This window comes from Epinephelus lanceolatus, chromosome 20 (assembly GCF_041903045.1).
Source record: "Epinephelus lanceolatus isolate andai-2023 chromosome 20, ASM4190304v1, whole genome shotgun sequence".
NCBI lineage: Eukaryota > Metazoa > Chordata > Actinopteri > Perciformes > Serranidae > Epinephelus > Epinephelus lanceolatus.
The window spans coordinates 7,384,127-7,410,097 of NC_135753.1; the positions used below are offsets into that span (position 1 = coordinate 7,384,127).

At 41.3% G+C, this 25,971-nt stretch overlaps 1 protein-coding gene across 8 annotated transcripts in view; it reads right to left on the reverse strand.

Annotated features, from left to right (window-relative positions):
* Positions 1–12,524: 12,524 nt before the first annotated feature.
* tnikb (TRAF2 and NCK interacting kinase b) overlaps positions 12,525–25,971 on the reverse strand; it is an 85,886-nt gene continuing 72,439 nt past the window's right edge. For 7 of the 8 annotated variants that reach the window (XM_078162922.1, XM_078162923.1, XM_078162918.1 and 4 more), the window contains 6 exons: positions 25,593–25,727; positions 25,184–25,284; positions 21,679–21,828; positions 20,651–20,810; positions 17,265–17,404; positions 12,525–15,239 (listed from right to left, as the gene is read on the reverse strand). In XM_078162922.1, the coding sequence (XP_078019048.1) occupies positions 15,156–15,239; positions 17,265–17,404; positions 20,651–20,810; positions 21,679–21,828; positions 25,184–25,284; positions 25,593–25,727 (770 nt within the window). In that variant the 3' untranslated portion in view covers positions 12,525–15,155. The remainder of the gene's footprint in view (positions 15,240–17,264; positions 17,405–20,650; positions 20,811–21,678; positions 21,829–25,183; positions 25,285–25,592; positions 25,728–25,971) is intronic. The other variant, XM_078162920.1, reaches the window with a different exon arrangement.

Below are 25,971 nucleotides of genomic sequence, written 5' to 3' on the forward strand. Positions count from 1 at the left end.
TTTAAGGCAAAGAAGTGGAATGTTCTGCAACGGCCAAGTCATATCATCTGACCTGAATCCAATTGAGCGTGCGTTTCTCTTGCTGAAGCCAAAACTGAGGGGAAAACCCCCAAAACACAAGCAGGAAGTGCAGACAGCTACAGCAAAGGGCTGGCAGAGCATCACCAGGGAAGAAACCCAGCATCTGATGATGCCTATGTGTCCAACACTTCAGGCAGTCATTGACTGTAAAGGATTTGCAACCAAATATTAAAACTGACTGTTTAATTGATGATTATGTTAGTTTGTCCAAATACTTATGAGCCCTTAAAGTCGGGGGACTGTGTGAAGAAATGGTTGTCATTCCTACACGGTTCATACTACATTTTTGGAAAAAGCCTTAAATGAAAGCTGAGAGTCTGCACTTTAAGCACATATTCATTGTTTCATTTAAAACCCATTGTGGTGGTGTACAGAGCCAAAATGATGACAACTGTATCATTGTCCAAATAATTATGGACCTGACTGTAAGTACTGTACCTGAGTAAATAGTTAGTTACATTGCACAACTGAAAATAAGCAGCAGATTTGTCCCTTCCATTGTTAAATTGGGCTATATACTGGGGCAATAATTTTTTTTGGTTGATAATTTTATTGCTTTTTCTTCCTTGTTCAGTAATTTGATCTATAAAATATCAAAACTAGTGAAAATGGCCATTAATTTTTTCCTAGAGTCCTTGTCAACATCTTCAAATGTTTTGTTTTGTCCCATCAAAACCCAAAGATATTGAGTTTACAGTGATAAAAAGCAGAGAAAACTGCAGCAATAAGAAAAGCTGCACCAGGAATTTTGGGGGAATTTTTGCTTATAAAAAGGCTTAGATGATTTAGTCATAATCCAAACAGTTGCCAGTTAATTTTCTGCCAATCAACTAATTAATTACTCATCAATAGCTCAGTCCATAGGGACTTGGGTTGGGAACCGGGATGGTCGCCGGTTCAAGTCCCCGTCAGGACCAAATGCGTGTTCCAACTAGTGTTCCAATTATGGCATCTAGTGGCAGAGGTTGCAGATTGCAACCAACTAAAACCTCTCCCATGGGCCAAGTGTGTGGCCCTGTGTAGAGCCAGTGTTTGTTTTACATGCTCTGGGCTACTGTACAACAACTCTCAACACTCAATAACCCGATGGACAAGGACCCGCTCCCTATGTAGATATAACTGCTCATCATAAGGTAACAGAAGCACAATGATTCTTAAAGGGACATTGTGTAACATTTTTAGTTGTTTATTGGCAAAAATTGATGTCTGCATTCATAAATATGTCATCACTGGTGTACTATTACCTCCACCAATAATCTGACTTATTCTCGTAAAAGGAGAATTTCGGATTTGTTTGTACATTGTGCGGGTAAGTCGTCTGTGGGGTTCCATTACGTTTCGCCATCTTGAGAATACACCCACCAGCAAGGGACATACAGCACCGCCTTCGGCGTTTTCGTTGAGAGCCAGACCAGCACTGTGTGACTGAGGAGCCGAAGGAGAGGAGCAAGAGGTGCTTCGCTACTACCCTGGTAAATTTGAAACAAAGTCCCACTCTTTGGGCATAATGCAGGATCATGCATATGCAGCATCAACGGAGACGGAATCCTTGTCGCCAAGAAAGCGCAAAAGAGAATAGAAAAGGCAGCGTGGCCGGCGAATTAAAAAAACGAAGGTCCACATCGGGGTAGACTTTCCCAGGTAGAGCTGCTGAGGGAGAATGGTAATGCAATCACAGGCCAGCTCTAACAGCGGCTAACAGCGGCTAACAGCCAACAGCGGCTAACAGCCAACAGCGGCGCTGGCCTGTGATTGCATTACCATTCTCCCTCAGCAGCTCTCTCTACCTGGGAAAGGCTACCCCGATGTGGGCCTTCGTTTCTTTAATTCGCCGGTCGCTAACAGCCTCATCCCTCTCCTCGCATCACTGCGCCGCTGTTAGCCGCTGTTAGCACTGGCCTGTGATTGTATTACCTTTCTCCTTCAGCAGCTCTCTCCACCTGGGAAAGGCAACCCCAATGCTGACCCTTGTTTTTTTAATTCGCCAGTCACGCTGCCTTTTTGATTCCCTTTTGCACTTTCTTGGCGACGAGGATTCCGTCTCCCGTGATGCTGCATAATACATGATCCTGCATTATGCTCAAAGAGTGGGACTTTGTTATGCGGCAGTAGTGCCGCTGGCCACTAACAGCTGTTAGCGGCGCAGTAATGCGAGGAGAGGGATGAGGTGTGTGAAGTTGAGACACTTGTCAGTTGTCAAAGGACAAGACGTGATCGGTTTGTTTCAGTTTACATCCGCCCCAACAGTCCTACGTTGTAAACACAGCCAGCATGGTGAGGAGGGGGTTTGTCAACTTGCGTCGCGTGTCTGTGTAGGAGCCTGAATGAATACTCCATGTAGTATCGGATGATATGGTTTCATCAGTGTTATCATAGCTTTTTGGTACACAGCAGCTACAGTTGTTGCAATACGTGTTTGAAACAGTGAGGCGCTAGAGTGCGCCATCCGTTTGAACCCCCCCAATAGTATGTCTCTGCAGACCTGGAGACTGCAGATTCAGACCCGCAATTCTGGACCCGCAGTTCTAGACCCCTTGTTTTTCGTCCCCTACTGGACGGCTGTATAACTGCAACTAAATCAGCGTCTCACCCAAACACCACTGTTTGAAAGAAGTTGGACTTTTCATGCTTTATTACAATTTACAATTTTAAAATTTTATTACACCCGAATAAAAATACCAAGATTTAATTGCTGATTTATGCCTGGGTGCTGTTCTGCATTATTATTGTTTGCTGGTTGTTTTGTATGGTTTGATCCAACTATTTTAGTTCTTTATTTCTTAATATTCATCAGACTGCTCTGACTGGCACGCCAAAAACTTGCACTGCATTGATCAAACCCGCTACAACATATAATAGGAAATGTCTGGTCTTGGGTGTCCAGTGCTCACTTTTGTTGTGGGAATTTGAAACAAAGGCTGTGAAGTACTGAAATGGTTTGAAATGTTTTATTGTGTGCAGTGGTTACATCACACATCAGGGAGATCTGCAGAGAAAAAAAAAGAAATCAAACATATCACAAAATTGAAAACAGAAACACTTTAAAAAAAAAAAAAAAACCTATCACAGTCTACACTGAAATACTGAAGATTCTGGAGCATAGCAAATACATTATTATATCGACATATTAACAGTAGTGCCCCTTCCTTCCTCATCTGCCTTTTGATCCTCCACAAAACTCCTCCACTTCACTGTGGTTTCCCCTTTCTGGATTGTTATGTGCACCTTAAAAAGAGAGTCCCTAATTATTCAAAGTTAAGATTTTTCAACCGTTTTACACACATAAACAAGGCCAAAACCTAATAATAGACAAAAATACATTTCTGATCATCTGCGCTGGATGAGCTTAATTTCTATCCACAAAATCTCTAAATATATGCTATAGAGTAATATCAATGTAGTGATATAAACACATGTGATATATAATATTATGAATAATAAAGGAAAAAATATATTAAAAAAATAAAGGTGTATTACATGATATACATGAATACAAAATTAACTTTTAGCATAAAGTACACTAATTGCCAATATGTAAACAGTTTCATGTTTGTATGAAAACGTAAGCCTATACACGTTTTTCTCATATCATCCACTTCATTGCTTTAATCATTTATTCATGTTTAATTTAAAGCACATGCTAAAATTATTCGTCATCGCGCTTCGGTTTCATGAAACAAAATGTGCAGGTCAAACAGTTCATTGCTAACAAGCTAAACTATTACCTACTACTTTAACCCATATTTGATGTGCCTTTCAGACTATCGTGGTAAAGACAGTCATATCATTTTAAATGTATCACTGTAAAACATGAAGTTCGCTGTCTAATTCAAGTCAACAAAATAGTTTAAACAAATAATATGATTCACATTCAGATCGTCGTCGGCCATATTCAATAGTTGTAGCTAATAGTATGTTGGCTTCCAATGAACTAGAGGGCGCTGTCGCGAAATACAAGGTGTCCAGAACTGCGGGTCCAGATCTGCATGTCTGAATCCACAGTCTCCAGGTCTGCAGACACACCCTCCTCGTTTGAGCACAATATATGATTTCAACGTTAGATGGGAGAAATTCCTACACACTGTGGCTTTAAGGCCCGAACATACTCGGGCGGAACATATGCGGAACGGACTCCGCGGAGGTCCGCGCGGACTCAAAGCGGACGTCCGTAAGCCCTGTGCGCGCAAAGCTCAGATTTTACGACCGCGGGACTCCGCTCCGCGCACCAGTGACTGCTCGGCATGTATTTTTCACATCGCGGGGATTTTTCACGGACATTTTTACAGGAAACTACAACGCGGAAGTGCGCTCGACTATGGAAGTGACTATGGAATGACTGCGGACGTTCCTCGCGGAGTCTGTTCCGCGTACGTTCCGCCCGAGTATGTTCGGGCCTTTAGTTTTAGGTAATAACCCACTGATGAAAACATTGTTATGAATGTTATATACCATTCCTTCCAATACATCCCCCTAAATCCCACACATTGATCCTTTAGGTACATTACTTGAGTAAATGCATTTAGTTATTTTCCACCACTGATGATACCTTGGGCTCTAGTTTCGCAGACCGGGCGAGGCGGGGGCGCAGCGCACCTGCGCTTCGCCAACTGGGTGTGGCCAGACGGATTTTGCAAGTTTGGCACACCGTGCGTGCTGGCGCAGCTACTCCTCTTTCCCACCTCCGTCCCCCCTACCTGCGCAAGTTGGAAAGAGGGAGGAGAGAAGGCGTGGAGTGGGTTTTACACACATCACACCAATCAAATGAGCCCCTCTCCTCACCCTTAAATGCGCCCCGCGAAGGCGTAATGAGAGTTTAGTCAATTCGCCATGGCGGAAGAGAGCAGCAGTGTCAGACGGCCAAACGTCTCCCAGGAGGAAACTGATGTTTTGGTCCGGGAGGTCCAAGCTTGCAGTGTCCAAATATACGGAACTGCGAGCAGACCTCCACGGGCTGATGATGCAAAGGTAGCCTGGGAGGAGGTCACCACAATTTTAAATCAATGTTGCGTTTCTCTCGTGCGCGCGCGCTCTCTCTCTTTCTCTCTCGCAGTCTCACTCTGTTTCTTTTCTTTTGACTTTTCTAAGATGACAGATGCTGAATATATACTCCCTATCTGATGCTGTGGCTGTTTGTGGTTGACTGAGAGGGATGTGAACTCATTATTTTGCAGTTGTGTTACAGGCTGGGTTTCCATTACGCGTGCCAAACGTGCCAAACGGTGCCAATCCCCTTTGATCTGACATCAGATGTGACGGGACAGTCGATATAGAGATACATTTATGTGCTGATTGCAGATAGTTGCATTGAATAGTGGTTTCTGTGGGTATTTATTGCATTGTTAATGTGCCTGACATTCTGGAAACCTGCCTGTGAGGTTTTGGTGACGTGTGCACACTGTCCGCTGGTCAGCCAAACTTCGGCTTACACCGGCTGCGCTCCGCCTGCGCTGACAGTAGACGTGGTTTCAGCTGGCAAGCTTTTAGCGCACCTTCGGCGAAGCCTTTTGGCACGAAACTGTCACTGCACCAAGCTGCATCTGTTGACACCTCCCCTTGCTGCGCCGCCACACCCATCTCAGCGCACCTCGATCTGCCAAACTACCAAACTGAGCGCGCCTCAGGTTGCGCTGCTCGAAACTAGCTCTGTGCAGGGTTCGCCACCCTGCGCTGCGCCGGGAAACTAGAGCCCGCTGTGTTGAAATAGGTAACATGGTAATATTAAAAGTGATAATCCAACTCAAATCTGTGTTTTTAAGTATTAAAATTAACCCCTGTGATGTTTACTCTGCTGTAAAGTCTCTCAAAGAACATTTTGAATAACTTTAATAAATTGATCTGATAAAAACCACAGATCTATTCAAAGTTTGAGTAGTGGGTCTTGTTTCAAAGAAGCAGGAGTATCTGTAAACATTGGTTCCTACTTCAGATTTGAGTTGGGAGTGCAGGTTTGATTCAGTTATGTTAATACTGTTTCATGCTCTCACTGCTTTGCTTAATAAAGCAGCTGAACAAAACTGTAGAAAACAGCAGCAGCAAATATATTGTTTACTAAAAATGTTGAATTCACCCCTCTGGGTCAGCCATTGCTGTAAATTATTTTGTTCTATATAATATTTCCATAGTTTTGACCTGGAAATTTTCTCCACCGGGACTCAATGATTGAAATATTGGTATATTTATCAAATACAATGTATCAGACTCTGCAGGGATGGAACAATAAAGTTATTTCCACAGTTGTCCCTGATGGTTTCACAGTCCACCAACCATTTATCAAGATGAATACAGGCAGTCAAAGTCTGACATTAAAAAATATTAGAAAATACGAACTACAAAAATAGAAAATTGAATCCCATTAACAAATATTTGATAACATTTTCTTCAAAGAGACAAGGTAAATCATATAATCTTTTGATACATAGAAAGAATGGTCATGTTCACAGTGGATCCAGATCCACTTTGTTTGAATGAATCGGCCAAAATCCAGTCAAGTTGCAGTAGAAAACTATGAAGAGCTAATGTTACATTACTTACCAAAAAATGATAGCAAAGATAATTTTGTTCACAACTACATGGTAGATTGCAGTATGCAAACTGGCAAGCTGAAAATTACAGACAAAAATGAAAAACTTCCAACAAACAAAATCTGCAAAGCATTTCTGATTTTTTGTACATTTCGCAAATGGCACCATATTTGTTGAAGAGTGCACTATGATTTCTTTAGGACAAAGTACTCAAAGTTTAGGACTTGGGAAATCACTTCAAAGATGTTAGACTTACTTGTGAACTGAAAAACAATGACTTGGTCCCACCTCTGCTCTATAAACTATCCATACTGGACTATCAAAATAAAGTGTTACAAGAATGACTAGAATTAGTGACCAGTGACCAACCAGTGACCTTGACCTTTGACCTAAACCACCAAATTCTAATAAGTACATTCCTGAGTCCAAGTGGACATTTGTGTCAAATTTGAGAAAATTCCCTGATGGCCCTCTTGACATATCACATTTAAAAGAATGAGATGGACACAAGGTCACAGTGACCTTGACCTTTGACCACCAAGTTCTAATGAGTTTATCCTTGAATCAAAGTGGAAGTTTGTGCCATATATTAAGAAATTCCCTCAGAGTGTTCTTCAGTTATTTATGTTCACGAGAATGCATCAGACAGAGTTACAGTGACCTTGACCTATGACTACCAAATTCCAATCAGTTTATTTTGTTGAGTCCAAGTGGGTGTTTGTGCCAGATTTGAAGATAATACCTCCAGGTGTTCTTGAGCTATCCCATTTACAAGAACGCGATGGATGCAAGGTCACAGTGACTCTGAACTTTGACCACCAAAATGTAATTAGTTAATCGTTGAGTCCGAGGGAGCTTTATGCCAAATTTGAAGAAATTTCCTCAAGGTGTTTTTGAGATATCGGGCCCTATTTAGATGGTCTAAAATGCAAAGCGCCAGGCGTGCAGCGCATGGTGTGTCCCAGTCACTTGCTAGTTAGACAGCGAGTTTTCTGGCTGTGCGCCATGGCGGAGAGTCTAAAAGGGTTGGACTTACTCTGTGAATTAGTCATGGGTGTGTTTTGGGCCTATCATTCAATAAGCCAATCAGAGTGTCACCTCTCATTCCCTTTAAGAGAGGCGCGATTGGAGCGCACGACGGAGAGCTAGTTAGATGGCGGACCTACCAACTGCAAAGAGTGAGCGTTTTACAGCTGAGGAGACGATAAATGTATGTCTATATCGACTGTCCCGTCACATCTGATGTCAGATCAACGGGGATTGGCACCGTTTGGCACGCGTAATGGAAACCCAACCTGATTTGATTACAGTAACACAGCTGCAAACTGATAAGTTCACATCCCTCTCAGCCAGCCACAAACAGCCACAGCATCAGATAGGGAGTATATATTCAGCATCTGTCATCTTAGAAAAGCCAAAAGAAAAGAAACAGAGTGAGACTGCGAGAGAGAGAGAGAGAGCGCGCGCGCACGGGAGAAACGCTGTCAACAAATTGTAAGTTATTCAATTTTATTTTAACCCGGGAGGTTAGAGAGCCCAGCTCCCTCTCCAGCATCCTGAACCCCCCGCCCGAAGGTCCAGGAAGGGCTGGTTCCGTGGCTGCACCCGGGCCGTATGGTCTGGCTGCGCGCGGGCTGCGGAGCTTCCCCCGGCCGCTGTGCATCCTCCTCCTCCTCCTCCTGACAAGATGATCTTCAGTTTTACGTTCTAAAAGTTTTTTTTACACATTTGTACTTGTAGGGCTATAAGTTTACGTTTTTAGTTCACAGAAGCTGGTTATTGTTGTATTTATGTCAAAATAAAGTTTATCAAACGTTTTAACATGTGTGATTTTGTGATTTACATGCCAAAATGATCACAATTCAATTGGGAAAGACAAGTTCATTTTACAGGCTATGCATCATCAGCCCGTGGAGGTCTGCTCGCAGTTCCGTATATTCGGACACTGCAGCGTGGACCTCCCGGATTATGATGATCATTAGGCTATTACTGCGATTAGATCATTCTGATTAATGATTGACCATTAAGACGTGTTTCTGATAAATATTTTAATGTGCACAATAAGAACCTTTCACATTGTAATCATATTTTTATTTGTTATCTTTTGCATATGTGTGGCTGCTCCGTGTGTGTCTGAGCAGAGTGCACGCGCGTTGTGCACCCGCCTAGAGACGCATATTACTAACTTGTTTAACAGCGAAATACTGCAGCGTTGACTTTAGACCAGGTTTTTGTTGGTCACTGGCACATTTGCTTTTTATGTCATCTAACTAGCAACGCGCCATGACTGCGCCTGACCACTACTCATTTTTAGACCAACACACCCAGAGAAGCGCAAGTTCATTTGTTAGTTAGATGACGGGGGCGCAGGGCGTGAAAATGACAACTGCGCCTGCATCTAAATAGCAATGACACTTGCGACATGGATTATGCGCCCTCCGCCGTCCGCTTTAGACCATCTAAATAGGGCCCATCGTATTCCCGAGAATGGGATGAACGGACAAACAAATGGACAGACAAACAGAGTGATGGGCGGACAATCAGTAAACATAATGCCTCCAGCCACGGCTATCACCTGCACAAAAAAATTGAGAATTGAAACAAATTTGAGCAAACAACAAAAACACCATTTTTCCTGAAAGCAGACAAGGTAGATGTACAATGATAATGACTTGTACTCCTTTTATTATTGAGTGCAAGTGATCAACATTGTGTAGGTTCCTTTTATCCTACGCACCTGTCAACAACACTGTATGGTGTAAGAACTTTGTCATACAAACCCAGAGTAAAGAAAGAGAGTGGAGCCGGTGGTGTTGCTGTACAAGGAGAGGACATTTATTGTAGAATTTCCAACATCACAGATGTGTGTTACCAGATTGAGGTCGTCTTTTGACTGATTCCAGTGATTCAGACAAGGTGAAAACATACACTCACATGCATGTCACACACCTGTGCACACACCTGCTCACCTACACACTCAAACATACACACGCGCACAGGCTGACAGCCGTACATACGTTCACAGTCTTGATACGTACAAAAATTGAAATACAAATACAAATAATACCACAATAAAAACATTGTATTTTTTTTTTTTAGAAATTCTTATAGCTATGTTCTCTATTCTGTAGAAAGACAACTAAGCTTTAATAAGTGAACAATATTTTTTTGTCTTTCTCTAAAATGATCAGTAAGATATCATCATAAACGAAAATTCTTACAGTATATATATCTTTTTCATCTATGGTCTCTCAAACTGACCCTGCCTCCTGACCTTTATTCACAGGGTGTTGATTAATGCTAACATCCTGCACATGTAAAAGGCTTCAGCTGGCCTTAAAGTGGCATCGCTTACACCTATCGCATCCTTTAAGATCAATGAACAATAAAAGAAATATCAAGTAAAAGGTGAACCACTTTTCTCTCTCACAGCCTCATTACAATACCTTAAACATCAGCATTTTTCATCATCAAAGAGTCAACCTGGTGAAAAATGAGCCCCGTCCTGCTTGCTCTTTAAAAGCTGCTCTGGGTGTGAGCATCAACAAAATACCTAAAATATAAATGTAATGGTAAATTTATAATTATTCAGTGTACAATCTTGACTTATCTGACTGTTACTCATGAGATAAAAGCCCTAAGCTAAGTTCTTACAGTTTCAAAACTTTCAATATACAGCTCAGTCTTGTAAGGAAAATGCTTCAGGGCTTCTGTATAAAGTTTGACTCTCAGCATTCAGCTTCTGCAGTCAGACCAGTCTGTGTATTGCCTTAAACTTACAATTCATAACAAGTGACGACAGGTAAAACATGTATGCCACCATGCAAATGCACAACTAAATAAACAGTGATGAACTACGGAGAAAAAGAGAAAAACTTGGAGTGTTAACCCAAACCAAACATTCGTGTAAGTCTTCGCTCGGCTTATCATCAGAAAAAAAACTCCCATCTAAGAGAAACTACAGAACGGACAGATTTACAGAGGTATGACAAAAAAAAGCAAGACTTGTTTTTTTTTCACTGTTCTCACCTGCTTTTGCAAAGTCTGTCCTTAACATCAAAGTGAGTATTTACACAGGTGCAGAGGACACAGAACAGCAGGGACAGAAAAAGGTGGAGTGAACAAAGGGCAGAAAACTAATCTACACCAAATTCTTCTTGTGAGAAATGATGTGAAGATTTCATTATTGTGTTGCTGTTGCAGCAGTAGTACAATATCTACAACCTTCCTTCCTTTACTAGGCATACACCAGTACAAAGTAGCCGCAGTAGCTGAAACCAACTGTGCAGCGACAGATGTAAAATGTCTCATTTCCCCTATGACACTCACTTCATGTTTGTGGTATTTTTCTCTCCTGATGGGAAAGAGACACAGAAGGTGTTTCACCAGCAGCACTCAAAATGAGTGTTCACACTATGAGCACTATGAGCGTCATCAAATCCATTCACTTCCAACACATAGAGAGCAACGATCAGGCAAACAACTTGCTCGTCGACCACAGCTCAACTTTCTAGGATCACTGGATTCGGATGTAATTTGCTTTATGAGAAAAACATCTGTGAAGAAGACACTCTCAAGGTTTTTGCTACAAGATGTTAGTCAAGAAAACATCTATTAAGATTCAGTCATCACTATCAGAGGTGGTTTATATAATAAAAACAACAAGGACCACCATATAAATAATCTGACTTCAATATTTGACCAGTGGCCTCAGAGTGGTTAAAGGCTGATACAAACTGTGTCCACACTTACAGGCAAATTCATTAAAGGATTGCACAGCTTTTGTGCCCGCTAAGCCTGCACAAATAAGACAAAAATAAACTATGTAATTCTCAAAGCACCTGCAAAGGGTAAAATGCATCCCTAACTGTTCTGCAAAACATACGGCGACTTGGTGATCCTGTGCTATTTGCACATATTTAAAGGAACGGCATGCCTGATTTAGGGGGATTTATTGACCTCCAGAGGTGAGGATTGCACATTGCAACCAGCTGGAACTTCCCTTGGTTAGAATTCCATCACTGGTCTTTGATCAGGAGGGTTTTAGCAGTAGACAAATCATCCGCAGAGGTTTCTTCCTCTCCAAAACAAACAGGCCTGGTGATTGAATCTGGTAAAAACACTGAGTTAGTAGTTTCATGTCAAAAACTAAAATGACCAACCTGTGGTTGTATGCCTCCACGCCTCCGGTCAAGTTTCTCTTACAGTTTACATCCATGTTTGTGAAAACATGGATGCTTCACACACATCTTCCCCCCCGGCAACACAGAAGATCTATACAATCAGCACAGTTTCAAGATGGATACCCAAGATTAGTGTCACCAATTCAGTATCTGACCAAATGTCTCCCCATCTGTTCCTGAGATGTTGAGTAATGGCCAGGGAAGTGTTTTATGCAGAACATTATGACACTACAGCGAACTGACGTTTGACCTTTCGGCCATGTCTCATTATTTTATCTATTGGACATTTTGGACATATTGTGAAGTTCTGTCATAATTAGCATATGAATTCTTAAGTTATAGCCAAAAACACGTTTTCCGAGGTCACAGTAACTTTGACATTCAACCATCATTTTCTAATCACTTTATTCTTCAGTTCAAGTGGATGTTTGTGTCCAATTTGAAGAAATTCCACCCAAGGCGTCCTTGAGATATCACGATCACAAGAATGAGATCGATGCAAGGTCACAGTGACCTTAGACCACAAAATTGAATCAGTTCATTGTTTTGTCAAAGTGAATGTTTGCGCAAAATTTCAGAAATTCCCTCAAGGTGTTCATGAGATAGAATGGGACAGATGGACATATGGATGGACGGATGGACGTTCAGACAGTCAACCCGAAATCATATTGGCTCTGGCTATTGCTATCCCTGGCTCGGTCAGGACCATCTGAAAATTGTACTTTCTTTTTCTCTGCTATTTTTCTGTCTAATGTTTTGTTGGCTCAAATCCAGCCTTTATAATTTGCCGCATGGATAACTGCAATCAGACGCTAAAAAAGGCAAACTGCACTCCGCTGCAAAACTTTATAGACAGATTGCACAACAATATCATTAGCCTAATACCTTTCGTGAATTTGACCTCGATTCGGGACAGATAAGGTGATGATTGCAAGTAATGTGAAATTCATGGTGCTATCATCAGCCACAATCCATCCAGGTTGCCTCTTAGACAGCTAATTTAGCAAAGTTGTGTCCATATTAGGTAGTTTTTGTAAATGTCTCTGTTCATAATTAAATGCCTGAACAAAAGGAAAGTAGCAAAATCTCTGTCTGAGGTGTGAGATGAGTCCAATAAAGTCTTGGTCACAATCTGTGTCAGACTGTATGATATCAGCTTTGAGTCATGTCAGATTGTTTGATGAATGTTGAATGCTGGATTGTAGCACTTGATATTAATTGAAAAACAAACAGATGTAAGCAGAGACACTTGCATCATCCATGTCAGGTTCAAAAGTGACGCCAAAACAAGCTTTAGTCACAGTGCTAACACTTCAATTGGCAATTCTGCAAAGCGACCTTGAGGTTATGTTTTCAGCTGAAGTATAACACTAGCTTGCCTGTGTAGTCTGTGTCAATTTATGCCATATTTTGGTTTGTAGACAAGTGTCATACAGTAGCAGAAGTTGGGGATTGTTTAAAAAATTACATTATCAGTACCAACATCAGCACCTTCAAAGTGATACCGATACCAGTAGAGTACACAATTTGATACCCATAATATCGAATGTGGTCTAGTATAGTAGTTTTACTTTAAAATGGGTCAGTGACATCTCTGTACGTTGACCTGCCAACTCTGTCTAATACGCTGTGCTTGACTTCACCGCAACACAGACTGTTTGGGAGTGTAAGCTCCATTCCAGGGACAGATGTGAGAGTTAGTTCGTGCTAACCGGGGAAACACTGAACTGACAGTTTGCTGGAGGAGAGCGGCTACGGAGACAGCTGCAACAGAAAGATAGCGTATCTGGCAGAGATTCAGGACGGTCGGGGATCACTCTCCTGACACAAATAGGATTGAATGCAGTTATTGTTTGAGTAGAGAAATTTAGATTCTGGGTTATTTTGGTTGATACCATAAAGGCATTGAGTACCAACACCCAGCCCCAAGCATCAGTCACACTGTGGCTTCATTGGGGTGGCAGTGGCTCAGTCTGCGGGGACTTGGCTTGGGAACCAGAGGGTTGCCGGTTCAAGTCCCCATACAGACCAAATATGGAGTGTGTACTGGCAGCTGAAGAGGACCTTTGCAGTGCCTCCTGGGCACTGCAAAGGTCCTCTTGAGCAAGGTACCAAACCCCTATACTGTTGTGGGGCACTGTACTATGGCTGATGCTGCACTAACCAACCTCGTTTAATGCATGTGTGTGCTGTGTGTATAAAAGAGGGATACACAAGGAGGTACATTTCATCTGCCAACTGATTGATTGTGTGGATTGACAAATGAAGAAAATTTAAATTTAATTTAAATTTGCTTCGCCATGTTTGCTCTACAATAGTAAATATAACAGTAAGATCTAGGAGGACCATGGTCCAAAGATTTCACCACGTTTTTCTCACGATTGTCGTCTAGAACAATCTGAAATCACAGATTGCAAATGAGACTTTACTTGATGTCTTGTCAACATCCAGTGATCAGTTGCTTTTTAACTTAACTGCCAAAATGTCGATGGCCATGTCTGTTCAGGCTGATGTTGTGACAGTGAAACATTTGAATAGTTTATTGTTTTTTGTACTTTGTTTTCAAAAAGTTAAAATGTTTGGGAGAGAAAAACATAGCTCAGTGTGGACACAGGGCCAAACCGATGGGGAAAACCGAGATTAGTGTGGATGAAGTGATTTTGGTTCAGCTAAGAGTAACTTTTAAACTGACACACTTCAGATAAGCTTGTCTCAAAAACATTTGCATCCACTATTTTGGTCAATGCAAAGTCAAGTTTTCTTCCTCTATTGATGCTACCTTAATAACCAGTAATGTTTACTCACTGTAACACAGCGCACCAAAAGATTTCTGATTGGCTTCAGCACCCCTGCATTACCACCAACAAGCAGAGTCGAACGACGAATCGTACTCGCAGTGTGAACACCCTGTAAGAAATCATTAATGTGCTACACAAAGAACTTCTCCACAGGTCCCCATTCAATCCAGTGAGGAGGTCAAAGGCTACTCGGCATGATGTCAGTGTCCTTTAAAGTCTGGATCAAAACCCTCAAGCACAACCATCAGCCCATCGAACAGTCCACAGGGAAGGTGAAGGCATCGCCCACTGTCAATGCGTGGAGTCACCTTTGTCCAGCAGGCAGTGAAATCATCCATGGGGCCTGTAGCGCCCCCCTATAGTTGGAGGGTGTCTATACAGGGGTGGCACACTCCTGTGGTTTAACTCTTCCTCCAGTTGCTCAATCGTCCATTCAGCAACTCCACATTTTCCTCCACAAACACACACACACATACACACACACACACGCTGTCCTCCTGTTATCCCTCTCTCCTGATGTCGGGCGATGTTCAGAGTTAAGAAGAGGAGGGTTGTGGGTCGAAGGAGAAAGGTTACCAGTTCATCATGGAGCTTCTGTTCAGGGTCATAAAGAAGACTTGGCTGCTGCCTCCAGAACGCACTGAGGCGAAGAAAACCTGCAGGGAGGAAACACACGGAGAGGACAGCATTAGCCTCAGTCAACACCTGTCTCTGTAGGGACTTTTTTTTTATCTGTTTCAGTTTAATGACCTTTACTGGTCTGTTATCTAAAACCCCAAATTATTCACTCCTGATACAGTAGAAATGGTGAAGTTTATTTATATATGTATTGGTCTAAACAGAAAACCTGAGTGGTCAAGTCACATTGTCTATTCGTGTGTAAAACTTTAATCTCAAAAATCATTATCAAATGGACTTCAATCACTGATTTTTTTTTTAAAAAAACAGTACTTTAAGGTGCGACACCACAGAAGAAAAGGACAATAATGTTCCTTGACGCTATGAGGACAAAACTTTAGGTTACTTGCATAGCATGAGTGAGTGTCTCACAATGGGAACGCCTACAGCGTGACCTCATCAGAGGCTCCTATTACATTCTGCCAGCCAGTATAGCTGGAATCAAGTGAGTCAGTATCAGGGAGGGTTGAGACCCTCCTCCTATAAAAGGGCTTAACACTACGCTGCCAGTCATTCAAAAACCTACTCTTGCTACGAACAGAAGTTTCCAAATGTCTCCATTCGGCAAACTGTCTCTCCAGGACCTAGTTAAACTGCCCACCAACACGTACAAAAACTTGGTCACCTGACGCTTCGTTTACGGTCTGTTGCTTGAGTTTTACCTCCCAGACAAGCCTGTCACCATACAGTAGTTTGAGCTGCTGACTGTCGAAAGTACCAATGCTTTCAGCAGCAAGCCACAACAAGTGGCAACACTTGGTGGTAGCAATATCCCAACAAAGTAGAAATACTTTACCAAACTAACTTCAGCTTCACCTGGCTAATGTATTTTAGAATAGCGATACTCCTGAACAATAGCTTCACCCGCTGAAAGCGGAAGAGCTGATAGTGTTGGTGTCTGAATACCCTGAGTTACAGCACTAGCAACTGATAACCAGAAGAAAACTCACTTCAGATGACTGGTAAATTGTCCAAATACAAATACATATGGTAGTTTGGGTGATTCTAGGGTCTGATGTAGCCAGCGGATATCCAGACTTCCCTCCTCAGTGCTGCGCTCACTGTTTACAGTTTGATTAGCAACTTGAGACAGGTCCAGGCAACATTTCAATTTATCTCTATAATTAAATATCTACATATTCATGCAGACAAAATTTTTAAAAAGCTAATAAAAAGCTAAATGGTCATCTGACAATAGGTTCTGAGAATGTGATTGGCTAATACGTGGACTACAAACCAAGCTCCAGGAATAGCGCCTGGTTTTAAGAACAATTTGACATAGTTCTGTTCTGTTCTGTTGGTGTTATTGTTTCATTACTATGTATCTTAAAGTGACCTTGGGTTTCTTGAAAGGCGCTATATAAATTAAAGTTATTATTATGATTATTATTATTATTATTATTATTATAGTGGACAAACTGTGTAATTACAACTTCTGGGTCTGTCAAGTGATGCCATTGGTACCAAAAAGACTTACATAGCCTTGTATTGTGAAAGAGACTGTAAATTAGTGGATAATATTTCTTAGCGTCACAGCCTCTGCAAAATGATTACCTTTCCTTTTGGGATTCGATCTTTACATTCCAATATCATCTCGAAAGTCTAGAAGCATTTTAGCCCCATTCAAATTAACAGAGGGCTAACTCAGAAGTCAGCCACTTAGCTGGCAGAAGTCTCGAGTGCCCCTGCTCTATGGGCCCAGTGATGCGGTAGCAAAGCCAAAGATCTGGGTGATTTTACACACAGAAGTTAATTTTTTTTGGCTTCATGCACCACTGGGCAACTTTCATAGGAATGAATGGCCCCTCATCCAGTTCTCTTTATAAATCCAAGCTACAAATGGACAACAACCTGAGACCACAACACTTCCGATACCAAAATCTTCTCCCGTTGCTTACAGATCCTGCATACATTTGCAGGTATCTGTTTTGTAGAGATTATGAGGAAGAGAGAGAGAGAGAGAGAGCACTGATGGACACAAAGTCCAGGTCCAACTCACTCACCTTGTCATTCCTTTCTGACAGGAACTTCAGTCGCTGAGCTCGCTTGTGCATGAAAACTCCGTCGAGGTGTCCCGTCTCCACGGAGCGGATCTCAATGGCCTTCTCTCCCCAGCCCATGATCTGGTTGGAGTGGATGTAGGCTGCAGGAAGAGGAGAGGGTACGTACGTACGTACACACACACACACACACACACACACACACACACACGCAGAGGGGGATTGGACAGGAGAAGACTCATCACCAGTCTCACACCCAAGCCAGTCACACAGTGAGGCTTCCTCAGCCTCACCTCCGGGAGGAGATTATTGCAGCAGTTTCTGACTGATGTGAACGATCACGACCTCTGAGCTCATCATGGCGTTGGGAAAGATGCTGTCAAAGCAACACATAATGCAGGACAGCCTAACAGGATGCTTGCTGGGTATCCATTACCGTTGATGTCAGTATTTTATTTAAATGAATTGTTTGAGCACAATTGAGTGACTAAGATGACTGACAAATTTAGCTTTTCTGAAGCTGCTTCACATTAAAATCCTTCTAGTGGAAAACTTTTAATCTGAGGAACATCTCAGGAACATTGTTTAAAAATGTGCTTTCTCTTTAATCAGTGCTGAAGGCCATTACGTTTTGGCGCTATATGGCTTCTGAGCACAGAAATACAAATAACATGTTGCTGAGCCATGTCTTAAGTGTGAGAGACTAAACCAGTGGAAAAGGGTCAGCAGAGAAATAAAGTTCAGTGGAAGATCTTTCTGTTCCTCCTCTCTTGCAATAGAGCTCTGTTTTTTCTGATGCTGAGGAAAGAGATTGAAGCTACGACGACGCAGCTTTTGTGTTTTGTCTGGGCTTGGCTGTGAGAAACTGGTCTGACAGTAAAATACACACAAACATGTTAACAGGAGACGATGTCCACACGCTGAACACATACAGTGACCACCAGTGCTTCAGGACACAGACGCAGTCAGTCAAACATACATGTTTAATCAATCAGGTTATAGTACACTGACATCTGAGAATCAGAGAGTGAAGGCCGAATGGAAAAACACAGAGACTTTGATCCACCCGGATTATAACATCCGAGATCCATCCTTGATGTGCTCGAATTTCCTCTTTGTGCGGTCCGACTGAGTTTACTAATAAATAATAGATCCATTTAGATGCACTGTAAACCTTTAGTCTGCAGAATCTTGCAAATATCGTTTAGTTTAAGCTGTTTTAGAGTTCATGCAATCAAGGATGAATGTTAGAATGAAATATTTAACAGTCATACAGAACAACAGGACAGAATTAAACACAGCAGACAAACAACACGCAAGCATTTCCCCCAACACAAAAAAACAGATAAAAAGGAGGGTCCAAAGTAAAAGATGTGTGTGTGTGTGTGTGTGTGCGCGCGCGCGCATGTACACCAATCGCAATAAAACAATGCTGGCATTGTACATTTTTGCAAACCATGGATATGTTACATTTGCATGTTATGATGTAGCAGTCATGTTGAAACTTTACCAATTATAATAATAACAATAACACAGTTAAGTTATAAGCGCCTTTTAAGTCACACAAGGACATGTTACAAAGCCAGTTAAGCCAGATGAGCCAGTCAGTACATAATAAAAGACAACAATAACACTTTAGAGTATCAATAACCTGAATATTATGTTTCAGCAACACTGTGCTTAATATGTGGTTAGGTTTAAGCATAAAAGCTTCTTGTGTGGTTGTGGTCAGGAAAAATGTTTTAGCTTAAAATATCCATTTTGGGGGCACAATCCCTGCTGAAAAGCAGTGAAGTTGTTAAAGACAACTACTTTTTCTGGCACGATCTGCAATGAAAAAACAGCCATGGGTCGCTGAAAAACACAAACATTTGAGAACTAAAAAACTGCAGAAAAAACAGGGACAGGTCCCTAAAACACATCCATATTTGGGGGCTGAAAAGCAGCTGGAAAAACAGCCATGGATCGCTTAAAAACACCCACATTTGGGAACTATAATTCTACAAGAAACACAGTCACAGGTTGCTAAATTACACCAACATTTGGGAATTTAAGAGGCACAGGATAAACAGTGAAGGCTGGGAACTAAAAGCTCCAGGAAACGTAGAGACTAGCTCCTAAAATACATCCACATTTGCTGCCTTAAAAGCTGCTGGTAACACAGCAATGACTTGCTAAAAAAACAACAACTTGTCTAGGTGTCACACCAACCACAATCCCCTCCACCTTCTGATGACAAAGTCAGCTCATATATTACATCACTTTAGAAATGTTGATATGATACATATTAAACATACAAATATAACATATTTGTGGTTTGCAAAAACATACAATGCCAATCTTCTGGTGACTGGACTGGTGTGTGTGTGTGTGTGTGTGTGTGTGTATGGCGGGGCAGAGGGTCGAGGTAATGCTCAGTGGGACGTGTTGTTGTCATCTCATGCAGCAGATGAATGTTCAACACTTGACGTTAAAGAAATACGCTGAGTTTTTGGGTTGCCATTCTTTGGTCAACTCACCAGTTAAGTGATGAAAACACTGACACTGCAGAGCTCCATGATAACACTTTTTAAGTGATTTTTAATTCTGAAACTGTTATCCTTTATTCCAACTATAACTCACACAAAACATTTAATATTTGAGTAGCCTCAGATCCTCCCACAAAAGAATAAAAATGTTGTAGTTGTCTACCAGAAGCTATCACAAACTGACTTTTTATCCAGTTTATCAAGCCATATTTTTAGGATACGCTTTTCATATTTTAGTTGTTTTTATAATTATAAATTTCAACTGGATGAGGGATTTTAGTCACCAGACGTCTGGATCTTAAGTTATCAGACGTAAGTGGGAATCTCCAGGTTTGTTTGTTTTGGAGAGGGAGAGCCCTTTGAGGTCCCCTGCATGCCCACCTGAACAATCTACACCTTTGCATCTATGTGAGCCAGTCCCTAGCACAGCTAGAGATAATATTTCTAAAATTTGCTTTGCACCATGCACCACTCATTCAAGAAAAGAGTCCTGAGCAGGTTGTTATTCAACATGTAAAAGTGTTAGCATGAAGCAACAGTCAGTTTCACATGGATGACACTGGCTCCTGCTGTGTGCAGTATGCTTTCATCACTCTACAAAATACAGCTGAACAGTCTATTCAACCCTCAAAAACCTGTTGTATTCCTTTGAGTAGGTAATGAAACAGTTGAGACTACAGCCTTGGCTTCTTGTTTAAAGGTGTGACTGAAAGCAAAAGGCAGGAGGAGAGAGAGGAGTGTTGCTTTGAACGGACGAGGTGTGGCAGATAATAGTGAGGGTGAAGGATGATCTGCTGAGACCGCTTATAGAGGTCAGAGGTCAGGGGGGTCAGGGAGAAGCGAGCTGATTGGTTGACGTACCGACGGAGGTGGGCATCTCGCCCCACTGCAGCACCACGTCTTTGGTGATGCGTCCGTAGGTGTTGACGTAGACGCCCTCGTCTTCGTAGCACAGCAGCATCTCCATGCCATCCGTCTTGGGCAGAACCACAATGGCGTGTGGAGTCACCTGACCCTGAATCTGCCAGGGCGACATACGGGAGGGGGTTGGAGGGGGTGGGGGCAGGGGGTTAGGAGCTGGCGAGAGCCTGCAGGGGGGTCTGGACCCCCTTAACACCCTGTTCCCACCCTATGAGAGAAGAAACTGCTGCAACAATAGAGTCTCCCGCTCCTCAGCCACGCATTCACCATGGAAACAGACAAGAGCACAGCATGATTCATGATTGCCAAAAGCAATGTGAGGCGGTTGCTGTGGTTACCGTCTCCTTCCCCAGTCCATCTCTTACTGTAACCAGACCAGGGTTAGAGGAGGACACTGATTCACCCACTACACCACTCATTCATTCACTTATTAATACAGCTATCCCATCATTCAATCACCCTCTTATCCATTCACTAATTTATTTAATGATTCACTGATTCACTCATTCATTCACTCATTCATTAAAGCAGCTATCCCTTCATTCAATCACCCTCTTATCCATTCACTTATTTATTTAATGATTCACTGACTCACTCATTCATTCACTCATTCATTAAAGCAGCTATTCCTTCATTCAATCACCCTGTCATCTATTAATTAATTCATAAGTTTACTCTGTCATTTGTTCTTGTTCACTCGGTCACACATTTGTTATTTCATCTTTTCTCAATCATTAGTTCACCTGCTCTCACTCATTCATTCATTCATTCCTTAAATTATGCAACTTGATCTTACAATCACTCAATTTAAACATGCAATCACATGCAATAAATGTTTTAAAAAAAGGAAAATGTTCAAATAATGTCTATCATAGCAGGACATAATTTAGACAGACGCACGCACGCAGGCACGCACGCACGCGCGCACACACACACACACACACACACACACACACACACAGACTAACATGTGAGGGGATGTAGATGTCGTAGGGGTTTCCAGAGTCCACATCGATGACATGGAAGCCAACACTGGAGCCATAGATGACCTTTAACCTCTGTCCCTCCTCCACTGTCAGGTCAACCAGCTGAGGGCGATGTTGCAGGTCAGTGAATGACTGAAAGAGAGAAAAACAGATGGATTAAATAAACACCTAAAGGATAATCCATAAAAGAGATCTACTCATGACAAACAACACACACTGAAACCACGAAACATTTTTAGAAAGTGAATCACCAGAAGTAGATTTATTATTCAAACACATACAGTCAAACCTACAGAGAGAAAACAGGCGTTAACATTAAAATTTCAAATTAATTCTGTTCTGTTCATAATTAGAGAAACACTTAGACCAATAATAAATTAGCAACAAAATATGCCAAATAAAACTGTATAGCAGAAAATAATACAACTTACCAAAAAGATTTTCCAACAAAACAAAAAGATGCAGACTGAAGCTATGGCCCACCATTTTTAGAATGCACAAACTACTGAATTTGCAGTGGTGGAAGAAGTATCATAATCTTTAATTCAGTAATGGGTAAAACATTTTTAAAACACAAACACAATTTAAAAACACTGATAAAACTCCTATGTTCAAAGTTTGACTAACGTAAGCAGAAGTACAAGAACATTATCAACAAAATGTATATTATGTATCAGAAGGACAAGCACTTGTTATGGAAGCAGAATGTCCCCTCAAGGCAAAATCCCCATCTGATTGAGTGCTTTCTGTCCATTATTCAGTCCTAAAATCTAATTTTCTAAAATAAATAAAGAAGGAATGAAAGAAAGCATAAAAAGCTGCCAGTGTAGCTAGATAACTTCAACCTGCTTCCAATTAAAATCAACTTTTTCTTTAAAACTTTGCAATGGAAATGGTCTGCCAGTGCCTACATTGTTAATTCTGCTTATTGTGATGTCATTTCTGAGAGTATCAAAAATTGGATTTTTTTTTCATCCGATTTGACAAAATAAGAAAAACAAAACATATTGATCCAACAGATTTTTAAATGTAGAAACATAAACAAAGTTTTTCCATAAGTTATTACAATTATGTTAATTGTTTTTGTTTTTGAGATATTCTCATTCTTATGAGCAGAGTGAAAAGGAGTTGTGATAAACTCATCATTTATTCCTCTGGTGCCACTACGCAGTTTTGCACCACAAGTAAGATAGTGCAGTGACATCATTACATGCATACCGCATGATGTCACAGAAGAAAGCCTTATCTTTCTGCTGCAAAAGGAATGAATTTTCAAGCTTCTCTGGTTTTTATTTCAGGTTGCTATCTATCTATCTATCTATCTATCTATCTATATGTATATATATATATATATATATATATATATATATATATATATACAGTGCAGGCCAAAAGTTTGGACACACCTTCTCATTCAATGCGTTTTCTTTATTTTCATGACTATTTACATTGTAGATTCTCATTGAAGGCATCAAAACTATGAATGAACACATGTGGAGTTATGTACTTAACAAAAAAAGGTGAAATAACTGAAAACATGTTTTATATTCTAGTTTCTTCAAAATAGCCACCCTTTGCTCTGATTACTGCTTTGCACACTCTTGGCATTCTCTCCATGAGCTTCAAGAGGTAGTCACCTGAAATGGTTTCTACTTCACAGGTGTGCCTTATCAGGGTTAATTAGTGGAATTTCTTGCTTTATCAATGGGGTTGGGACCATCAGTTGTGTTGTGCAGAAGTCAGGTTAATACACAGCCGACAGCCCTATTGGACAACTGTTAAAATTCATATTATGGCAAGAACCAATCAGCTAACTAAAGAAAAACGAGTGGCCATCATTACTTTAAGAAATGAAGGTCAGTCAGTCCAGAAAATTGCAAAAACTTTAAATGTGTCCCCAAGTGGAGTCGCAAAAACCATCAAGCGCTACAACGAAACTGGCACACATGAGGACCGACCTAGGAAAGGAAGACCAAGAGTCACCTCTGCTTCTGAGGATAAGTTCATCCGAGTCACCAGCCTCAGAAATGGCAAGTTAACAGCAGCTCAGATCAGAGACCAGATGAATGCCACACAGAGTTCTAGCAGCAGACCCATCTCTAGAACAACTGTTAAGAGGAGACTGCGCCAATCAGGCCTTCATGGTCAAATAGCTGCTAGGAAACCACTGCTAAGGAGAGGCAACAAGCAGAAGAGATTTGTTTGGGCCAAGAAACACAAGGAATAGACATTAGACCAGTGGAAATCTGTGCTTTGGTCTGATGAGTCCAAATTTGAGATCTTTGGTTCCAACCGCCGTGTCTTTGTGAGACGCAGAAAAGGTGAACGGATGGATTCCACATGCCTGGTTCCCACTGTGAAGCATGGAGGAGGAGGTGTGATGGTGTGGGGGTGTTTTGCTGGTGACACTGTTGGGGATTTATTCAAAATTGAAGGCACACTGAACCAGCATGGCTACCACAGCATCCTGCAGCGACATGCCATCCCATCCGGTTTGCGTTTAGTTGGACGATCATTTATTTTTCAACAGGACAATGACCCCAAACACACCTCCAGGCTGTGTAAGGGCTATTTGACCAAGAAGGAGAGTGATGGAGTGCTGCGGCAGATGACCTGGCCTCCACAGTCACCGGACCTGAACCCAATCCAGATGGTTTGGGGTGAGCTGGACCGCAGAGTGAAGGCAAAGGGGCCAACAAGTGCTAAACACCTCTGGGAACTCCTTCAAGACTGTTGGAAAACCATTTCAGGTGACTACCTCTTGAAGCTCATGGAGAGAATGCCAAGAGTGTGCAAAGCAGTAATCAGAGCAAAGGGTGGCTATTTTGAAGAAACTAGAATATAAAACATGTTTTCAGTTATTTCACCTTTTTTTGTTAAGTACATAACTCCACATGTGTTCATTCATAGTTTTGATGCCTTCAGTGAGAATCTACAATGTAAATAGTCATGAAAATAAAGAAAACGCATTGAATGAGAAGGTGTGTCCAAACTTTTGGCCTGTACTGTATATAGATAGATAGATAGATAGATAGATGTAGGATTATGGAAAAAGCCATCTCCTGTGGCCATTTCAGGAAAATACTGGTGTAATCACAGCAAAATACCCTGTTTGGTGGTATGTAAGGTAAGGTACTGCAAGGTCATGCATGAAGACAAGTAAATTTTTTCTGGATATGTATTTAAATTGATTAAAAGCATGCCTGCAATTTTTTCTCCACTTGCTGGTTTGTTGGTTTGCTGACTTGATGTACAGTATTGACATGCTTTTAAACCATAGTTTTTTTTCTTTGCCAGGTCCTATTTGTAAAAGAAATCCTGTATCTTAGTGAGGCTGTGTCCTGGATAAATAAATAAAAATAAACAAACATCATGCTCGTCTTCTGCTTGTGTCCTGTTAGCTCACATGTTCTGTAAGACAAAGAGGTCCTTTTACCCACGTTTACCCAACTCATTAACACTTGAAGTGCATTGGGACTTATCTTACCTTGAAGGCCATAAACTTGTGGTAAGGTTTAGGTGCCCAGGCGTAGATCTCCACTGAGTTCTTCAGAGCAATCACCAAAAATTTTATCCTCTCATACTTTACTGCAGGAGGAGAGCAGAAAAGCATAAAAGCAGTCAGATATGTCAAATTGTGTATTTTGGTTGCTTTGTAAACTTTACGTTCAGTCAGAAAATATGAAAATACTATCATTCATTTATCAATTAATCAGATGCTTTAAGATTTAGAGAGGTAATCAAATCTTAGTGCCCAATCCAACAATAATGATACATAAATTAACAGTTAATTTTGCATAAACCAACTTTTTGCCTCCATATGGAAGCAAGTCCCCATACTGTGGGTGTGTTGACAAGTTTGTGTCCTCATAACACATATATACCAGTTGACATACCAACTTTGTAGTGCACACAGCCCTCCAGCTCCCCAACAGTGATCCAACCCTGTTTCTTTTCCACTTCAGGGTCGTTATGTAATATCCTGTTCCTCAGCCAGGACAGGTAGTAAACACGCAGCTTGTTCTTCTTCCCTGATCATAGAAAGAAAATAACAATTCAGATAAATAATATTCTTCTTACCTGGAATGTGTACACTCCACCACTGATGCCTGAGTGCAATTTACATTTACATTTTATCATTTAACACTTCACTACACAGTGAATACCTTTACAGTAAGTACTTTAAGTATAATTTGCTTACATACTTTTACTTAAGTTAAGGTTCAGGATGCAGGACTTTGATTTGTAGTGGAGTATTTTCACAGTGTGGTATTA